The 9,386-nt window shown below is 33.5% G+C and overlaps 1 protein-coding gene across 1 annotated transcript; it reads left to right on the top strand.

Annotated features, from left to right (window-relative positions):
• The first annotated feature begins 5,186 nt into the window (after nt 1–5,186).
• Nucleotides 5,187–6,041, top strand: LOC145793519 (uncharacterized). The gene is made up of 2 exons (XM_082876365.1): nt 5,187–5,504; nt 5,610–6,041. The coding sequence occupies exons 1-2, from the start codon at nt 5,187–5,189 to the stop codon at nt 6,039–6,041; spliced, it is 750 nt and encodes a 249-aa protein (XP_082732491.1).
• Nucleotides 6,042–9,386: the final 3,345 nt, after the last annotated feature.

Here is a 9,386-nt window from a genome sequence, read left to right as displayed (position 1 = left end):
AAGAGAGAGAGAGAGAGAGGGGGGAAAAGCCTCAGCATGTTTATATATATGCATGCTACTCTTGATTAGAAAATGTAAAGAAACCTGCGAAAGAAGATCTGTGAAGTAGAGTAAGAGAGTAAGAGAATAAGAGGAGGAGGTTAAGAAGGTTGCATATTTTTCTACCATTTCACTATTTCATTTCAATCCTACAACTAAGTAAGAAAACTCTCTCAACCCTCTTAATTTTTTTAATTGTTAAAACTTTTCAGATTATATTCATATGATAAAATGACTAACTTATAGATATAAATTTTTATATATATGTATATAAATTTTGTGATGTGTATATCAAATATTTGAAGAAAATCGTGGTCTTAAAGTCATGGTATTATTGTCAAAATAGGCTTGCAGGTGTAGTTTATACCATTAAAGAGATGATGGAAGATTTTATTTGGCCCTTAAATCTGTCAGAAAATTTGTACAAATTTTTGGACAATTTTATATTCAAAATCTGAACATGATTTCTTTTACAAAGTTGTTGACAATGATTTCTAGTTTATCCAGGAATGTTTTCAACAATTATTGAGATTTGGAGGAATTTATACAAATTTTTAATTAAATCTGAAACTGTAAGACATATTTTACTTTATGTTTAAATTTTTTAAAAAAATTCTATATTAAGCCAAATATGGTAATTTCTAACTAAAAGATGAAATTTGAGAAGTCTAATTTCATAATAAATTTTTAGATTATGGATTTGATCTATGAATTTAAGTATGGAATTAGTTTAAGAAAATGTGACAAATCTGTGTCATAAAATTTATGGGAATTTTACAGAATTATTTATAACTTATTTTTCAAAAATTCTTTCTGAAAAATGACCTAAACATCTTTATTGTACATTTGCACGAATTTTAGAATTGTATAAATAATTTATTTATAATTTCTATTACCTAAGGTATAGCTTGAAATTTTCTGGACAGGTTTAAGATCATCAATTTAATCATTTATTTGGATAAAAATCAATTATTGTGTTGGTCTAATTTATCAAATATTGTAAATTAGTAATTCATGTATAGGTGTATTGTGGTTTATTTAATATTGTGCTAGTCTAGTTTTGTAAATTAAAAATTCATGCATGTGTGTGATTTTGGTTTATTTTCTTTGTATCTAATTTATTATATTCATACCATGGTTTAAATTAAGTGTTTATTTAAAATTTTCAATTGAATTATTATTATGTGACATGTGTAATATTTTATGTTGGGAATTTTAATGAGTTGGTATAACATTATTGGTGATTGAAATTTGAATAATTTGTTATTAATATAAAAACTAACTTAAATGATTAATGGTATATATAAAGTTAATGATAGAGGGTTAATACCAGTTATTCAGGATGAGTCCTAGATTTTAATAATTTTTACATAAATTGTGTCGCGAAACCCTAATATGGCATGGGGCTTATTTGAACCCTTATCGGTATTTGGTTTTAGAATAAGGGTGGATGTGTGGGTGGCACGTAGGGAAGTTACGTACCCCTGACAGACCGTTCTCTTGGGGCAGATCACGGATGCCACGACTTGGGTATATAACTCCAGGTGTGGGTATCTTTGGTAATTCTTGAATATTTGACCAAGGGGGAGTTTCCAAATTAACCGTGGCCATGGCTTAATGGTTGGTAAGAAAATCTCTTGGATGAGATTTTGAGCGTCACCTAAACTATTAAAATTCTCGAAATTATTATAATAGTTGTTACATTTATCATGCTATTAATTATTATTATTATTTTAATTATTATGGTTTGATTATTTTCTTTTAAAAGAATGGTAGGTTGGTTATGTTTTCTTATTGTGTTGTAAAACTCAAGGCATATATTTTGTTGCCCTGGCGTTTCATACCAGATTATGCCGAAGAAGGGGCTGAGGCTGAATTTAGAGCTGCTGTTAATATTGAACATTGTCTAACTTAAAGTCAAGGCTTTATTAAAATAAAATTTTATTATCTCTTGTATTAGTATTTAAAAAAGGTTGTGACATTGAATGTGAACTTGTAATTTTATTTTATTTTTTTGTTTGGTTGAACTTTGACTATTTGAAAATTTAAAATTTCCTAATTAGTTGTTAAAATTTTATTTAGCAAGTTATTGGTTATTTAAATTTTATGATGTTTCAAAAAAAAAATTTGGGGCGTCACATATACACAAATACCTCGAGACAATAACAAGAAAACAAATCCGTACTCCACATGTCTTAAGCATGGTAATCCAAGGATACACCTTTCTATAACAAAATGCCAATTTACCAAATAGCGACTAGAAGGTAATGGAACCTCTACTAAGTTCTCCAGGCACTAGCTGAAAGGTACTAGCACCTTTCATTCTAAGCATAGACAATTCTCCAAGTGCTAGCTGAAAGGTAATGGTAGCTCTCATTTTCAGCGCAATATATGTTACCAACCATCACAACATGTTAAAAGCATAAATACCATGAGTGTAATACATAGACATAAATCTTTTCAACATAACAGTGTCATCCTCCACCGATAACCAAGGACAAAACCTCTAAACACATGAATTTAATACACGTAATGTCATACTCCAATTCTCATGAGACTTTAAGTCCAACAACAACAATAATAAATAAAGTGTTCATAACCTAACCTCAAGTTCATTCTTAATTTTACAAAGAGTTATGATTTCATTTTCTTTCAAAAACCAATTTCCTTATTTTCCAAGTTATAATATTCCAAATTTTTATCCAAAATACATTCTCTTTATTTTACAAAACCAAATCCATGGATATTAAAAACATAGCCCAATTCAACTCAACTCAACTCAACAAATTTAATCCAAAGCATCCCCAATATCATGGTTAACTCTCATTTTCAACAATTACCACATTGACACAATCCATATTAAACAAAATATAACCATTATTCAACTTTACCCCTTTTTCAACTTATTAAGCCAATAATATTAAATTAAGGCATTTCCCCTCCCTCAACATAAACATGTTAAACTACTCCCCAATTAACCAAACAACAACTACTTTAACAATCATAACTCCCAAGTATCAAACCCTAAATCCCCTTTCATAATTTTAAAAAAAATCCACAATAAATACGATTTTCATGCAATAAAATCTACCACATGTCTATCTATAGACGAAATATTGAAGAGGAGTAAAGCAATCCCTACCTCTTGAAACAATGGGGAGAAAGCCAAAAAATCCACGGCGACGAAAACACAATCCGCTCAAATTAAAATGAAACTCTCGTCACCCTCTACGTTTCGATATAAGGAACTAGGGGTCAAAGATGTTTAGAAATAGATGAAATCAAGGTTAAAAAGCTTGGAAACTCAAAAATGGCAGAAAGAGAGAGAAAAGAGAGTGAAAAACAAAGAGATTTGACCCAAAAAATGACTTTTAAAGTTATGATTCTGGACGGTTCGCTCAAGTGGTCAAAAGTGCGCTCGAGTAGTGAATCGAGGCTTCCAGTATCTCAGACAATTTTGAAAAACAAAGCTTGAAGGGTCTATGGACCGCTTGAGCGATGAAAGTTGCGTTCGAGCAAATTATGCACAAAATACAAATTCGCAAACTTGAAATAGGCATAACTCTCTCGTCCAGACTCTATTTGTTGGAAAATGGCTTTGGGAAAACCTTATTTTTTGCTAACTTTGAGCATTAATTAAGGTGGGACCCAAGCGTTATTTTTAACGTTACTAATTGGGTTCATGTTTAATGGCGCGTAGTGAATAACATCGTTCATTTGGTTGCTCAAAACCATTTTCGGATGAATGATAATTCAACGCGCATTTTCGGGTTCGTGGATATGGCTTTAGGTGGGTTTTCTACACATTTATGAAATGTGCTTGTCCCATATTAGAAAGGCTTAAGAACTTATATTGGTATATAAACTCAAGCTTTGGATACTTTGGATGGGCTCTAAGGAATACCCAAGTTTGTGGAAGGGTGAGTTTATGGGTAAAGTGGACTAGACCCATTAGACCCAAAACAAAATCACATGCACACGCCGCCGCCGTCGTCTGTCCAGTTTGGCGGGCTGGGCTAGGCTGGGCCTAGGCTTGGGTGTCTGGTGTGAGGTTGGGTTAGGCTTGTCCGGCCTAATACTTATCTTTTGGGGCCAAAAACAATTGTATTTTATTTATTTACTTTTTAATTTTGGTTTCAAAATTCAAAATAAATTGATCCAGTTTTTTTTCTTTACCCAAACAAATCCCCGAATGGGTTCATACCTGTTAAAGTCCTCTCGAACAGGTTTATTTCACTTGAACAGATTTGTTTCTGTTCTAAACAGATATGTTTCTGTTCTAAACAGGTTTTTTCCTGTTGGCACATGTTCTGAGAAGCCACCAGGTTTCTTATAAATAGTCTACCTTCCAGCAATGTTCAATGATCGAATTTCCTTCTTTCTTCTTCATCTTTTTATCCTTTTTTTTTCTGCATCTGTTCTGCATTTTAATTTAAGAAGAAAAAAGAGAGAATCACAACATGGTTTTGGTTCGCCAGACTTGAGTTTGTAATGCTGCAACTCAAGTGTTAGTCATTGCATCCTGTGAAGTAGACGCCGTTAAATCTTGAAGCACCAAAACGAGAGCGAAATCTACTTTACGGAAATTGTGTCCAACACAAGTCTCGACTTATATTTTTTGTAAGCATTTAATTCAGAATTTAAGTTATTAAATTATTTTCTGGATTATTTATTTTCATTTTGTTGTCTATTTTATTTAGCCGTTTAACTTACACACATACACATCCATTGTGGGTTAACAATCTTAAAGTAGATTTCTTTTCTTTTCTTTTTAATTTGTGTGTTAGACAGACGAATATTTTGTTTCGAAAAATTATATATTAATCATATACTGTTTAATTTCTTAAATAGTAGTAATATACGATTTAATAATTGTTTTGATAATACAGTAGTGATATACTATTTATCATTAGAATTTTGTTACAAAATATTATTCTATATATTTTGAGTGTAAATTCTATTCTGTATAAATTTGTGATTGGTGTATTATTATTTTGTTAGAATTATGACTATTAACATTATTGAGACTGTTATTACTTCGACCCCCACACATGTTGTACTAGTGATGACTCCGACAGTACCAGTAAATCATGGGGAGAAGCCAAAAAATTTTTAATAGAATTGATTTTAAAAGATGGCAAGAAAAAATGATGTTTTATCTTACGACATTGAATTTGGCTCGCTTCACTCATGAAAAAGCACCGGCACTGAACGAGGAAGAAAATGATCGGCAAGTGGTTGCGGCAATCAATGCATGGAAGCATAGTGATTTTCTGTGTCAGAATTATATTCTCAATGGGTTGGACAATGCGGTGTACAATGTGTATAGTGTCAAAAGCACTGCAAAAGAACTGTGGGAATCTCTAGATCATATATATAAGGCCGAGGATGCCAGTACAAAGAAATTTGTCGTCGGCCGTTTTCTAGATTTTAAAATGATAGATTCCAAGACAATTATTAGCCAGGTTCAAGATCTCTAATTAATTCTCCATGACATACATGCATAAGGGATGGTTCTCAATGAATCTTTCCAAGTAGTGGCAACTATTGAAAAATTGCCATCATCCTAGAACGAATTCAAGAATTATCTAAAGCATAAGTGCAAGGAGATGAAATTGGAGGAACTAATAGTGTGGCTCAGAATTAAGGAGAACAGCCATGGTTCCGACAAGAAGTCAGGAAACCATGTCATGCAGGCTAAAACAAATGTTGTGGAACATGGACAAGGGTCGAAGTTCAACAACAAAAAGTTGAAGCATAATAGCAATGGTCCCAAACAAGGATCCATTAGTAAGATCAACAAAGAGATCAACAGCGGGTTCAATAAGAGGTTCAAAGGCAAGTGTTTCGTATGCAGCAAAGATGGACATCGCGCTAAGGATTGTCACGTTCGCAAGGACAGAGGGAGTTCAAGCAAAAAGCCAGCACAAGCCAGCACAACTGAGGATTTTTATCTTTCCAATGGAGTGGCAGACATCAATCTTGTTGCAATAGTCTCTTAGGAAAATCTGGTAGGTAATCCCAAGGAGTAGTGGGTGGATACTGGAGTAACCCGCCATATTTGTACAGATAAGAAGATGTTCACAACCTATAAAGTGGTGAAAAATGGGGAACAACTTTTATGGGAAACTTCTCCACTTCAACTATAGAAAAACAAGAAAAGATTGTGCTTAAAATGACCTTGGGGAAAGAACTCACTCTTAACAATGTACTCCATGTGCTGGAGATTCGCAAGAATTTGATTTTTGGGTCATTGTTAATCAAGAATGGGTTTAAATTAGTCTTTGAATCTGACAAGGTTGTTCTCTCCAAGAGTGGAATGTATGTAGGGCGAGGTTACATGAGTGATGGGTTGTTTAAGCTCAATGTATTAACTGTTGTACCAAATTTGGTTATTAAAAATAAGAACACATCTTCTGTTTATATTGTTGACTCTTCTTTTTTATGGCATGGTAGATTAGGACATGTTAATTTTAATCATTTGTGTAGACTTGTTTCTTTAGAATGTTTACCAAACTTAAAGTTTGATCCTAATCATAAATGTGAGATTAAGGCCAAACTCACTAAGGTGTTATTTAATAAAGTAGAAAGAAGGACTAAACCTCTAAGTTTAATTCACACAGATATCTGTGATTTAAAATTTGTTCAAACTAAAGGAGGTAAAAAGTACTTGGTTACTTTTATTGATGATTACACCTGATATTGCTATGTTTACTTGTTGAGAAATAAAAATTAAGCCTTAAAAACTTTTAAGCGATATAAACTTGAGGTTGAAAATCAACTTGGCAAAACTATTGAGATAGTGAGGAGTGACAGATGTGGTGAGCATGATGCACCATTTGAGAAATTTTACTCTGAACATGGTATTATTCACCAAACCACTGCACCTTATTCTCCTTAGTCAAATGGAGTTGTTGAGAAAGAATCGAACTCTTAAAGAGATGATGAATGCCATGTTGATTAGTTCAGGGTTACCTTAGAAATTGTGGGGGAAAGCGATTTTGTCTGCTAACTTTATCCTTAACAGGGTACCCCACAAGAAAATCAATTAGACACCTTATGAATTATGGAAATGTCGACGACCTACCAAAAATTACCTCAAAGTATGGAGGTGTTTGGCCAAAGTGGCAGTCCCTAGTCCCAAAACGGCTAAGATAGGACCAAAAACCGTTGATTGTGTGTTCATTGGTTATGCAAATAATAGTTGTGCATACAGATTCTTAGTTCATAAATATGAAAATCCTGATATGCATGTAAATACTATTATTGAGTCTAGGAATGCGTCGTTTTTTGAACACATTTTTCTTTGCAAGAAAACTGAAGAGTTTAAAACTCTCGAACCTAAAGAGAGAAGTTCAAATAAAAGAACTTTTGATACTGCTATAGGTAGTAGTGAAGACCACAATGATAATGAAGCAGATGAACCTAGACGTAGCAAGAGGGCTAGAATCTCTAAATTATTTAGTCCAAATTTTCTGACATATCTGTTAGAAAATAAGCCTCAAAACTTCAAGGAAGCAATGTCAAGTCCTGAAGCTCCATTGTGGAAAAAAGTTGTGAATAGTGAAATTGAATCAATTTCACAAAATCATACTTAGGAATTGGTGGATCTTCCAACAAGTTGTAAACCTCTTAGATATAAGTGGATATTCAAGAGAAAAATGAAAGCAGATGGTTCAATTGATAAATACAAGGCTAGGCTTGTTATTAAGGGATATAGGCAGAAGGAATGCCTTGATTATTTTGACACCTATTCACCAGTGACAAAAATAATATCTATTCGCATGCTAATTGCGATTTCAACGTTGTATAATCTGGAGATACATCAAATGGATGTTAAAACAATTTTTTTCAATGGCAAGTTAGATGAGGAAATCTACATGGAACAACCGGGAGGGTTTCAAGTTCCTAGCCAAGAGAAAAAGGTTTGTAAATTTGTCAAATCCCTTTATGGATTAAAACAAGCACCGAAACAATGGCATGAAAAATTTGATCACGCTATACTTTCGGATAGTTTTCAGATAAACGAATGTGACAAATGCATCTATGTTAAAAGCACAGACAAAGGCTATGTCATAGTTTGTCTTTATGTGGGTGACATACTCATTATTGGAAGCAATAATGACGTGATTAAATCCGTAAAGAAAATGTTGAACAAAAAGTTTGACATGAAAGATCTGGGAGTAGCAGATGTAATTCTAGGAATAAAAATTACTAGAATATCTGAAGGATATGCTTATCTCAGTCTCACTATATTGAGAAGATTCTGGAGAAATCCGGAGAACATGACTACCGTCCTACTAAAACACCTGTTGGCATTAGTCTTCATCTGTCAAAAAATACAGGTGCAGACATATCACAATTAGAGTACTCTCAGATAATCGGAAGCTTGATGTACTTACTGAATTGCACTAGGCCAGATATAGCCTATGCTATAAACAAATTGAGTAAGTACACAAGTAATCCAAGGTTCGATCATTCGAAAGCGATAATTAGGGTACTTAGGTATCTAAGACATACCCAGAATTATGGCTTACATTATACCAAATATCCAACAGTATTCGAGGGGTACAACGATGCAAATTGGATATCGAATACTAAAGACTCAAAATCCACTAGTGAATACGTCTTTACCTTAGGAGGTGCTGCAATCTATTGGAAATCTTCCAAGCAGACATGCATAGCAAGGTCAACAATGGAATCTGAGTTTATCGCATTAGATAAAATAGGAGAAGAAGCATAATGGCTTCGTAATTTCTTAGAAGACATTCCAATGTTGCCTAAACCTATGCCAACTATATGCATTCACTGTGATAGTGAAGCAGTAATAGGACGGGCTCAGAATCATATATATAACGGTAAGTCTCGACACATTCGTCGAAGACATAATACCGTTAAGCATTTTCTCTCACATGGAATAATTTCCATAGAATATGTAAAGTCAAAAGAGAATATTACGGATCCATCGACTAAAGGGCTAGCTAGAGAGCAAGTGTACTATTTATCGAGGGGAATGAGATTAAAGCCCATTACTTAAAAGTCACCATAATGGCAACCCAACCTAATTGACTAGAGATCCCAAGATCTAGGTTCCAAGGGATAACCAAATTATAGATGACTTCACGTATCACTAAGGAGGTTTACTCCTATTCATTTCTATGATAAGAAGAGCGATACCTGCAGCGTTAGTAGGAAAAGCTTTGCTTTTAATGATTCTTATAGCTTGGACATCAAAGTGGGGTATAGCAGGATACTCTTAATAAGAAGTCACCTATATGAGTGTGAACTGGGCCAGTTTTGTGAGAATTGAGAAAGCTAAATTCTCTAGAGCACTCATGAATTACCCC

Source organism: Camellia sinensis, chromosome 6 (genome assembly GCF_055761805.1).
Source record: "Camellia sinensis isolate YWXY chromosome 6, ASM5576180v1, whole genome shotgun sequence".
In the NCBI taxonomy this organism is placed as follows: Eukaryota; Viridiplantae; Streptophyta; class Magnoliopsida; order Ericales; family Theaceae; genus Camellia; species Camellia sinensis.
The sequence above is the reverse complement of the archived record's forward strand: the minus strand, read 5'-3'. Positions and strand labels throughout refer to the sequence as shown.

Coding starts and splice junctions, on each gene's coding strand:
- LOC145793519 (XM_082876365.1), top strand. CDS start 5,187: ATGATGTTTTATCTTACGACATTGAATTTGGCTCGCTTCACTCATGAA. Junction 5,505..5,609: donor CCAAGACAATTATTAGCCAG/GTTCAAGATCTC, acceptor CCATCATCCTAG/AACGAATTCAAGAATTATCT.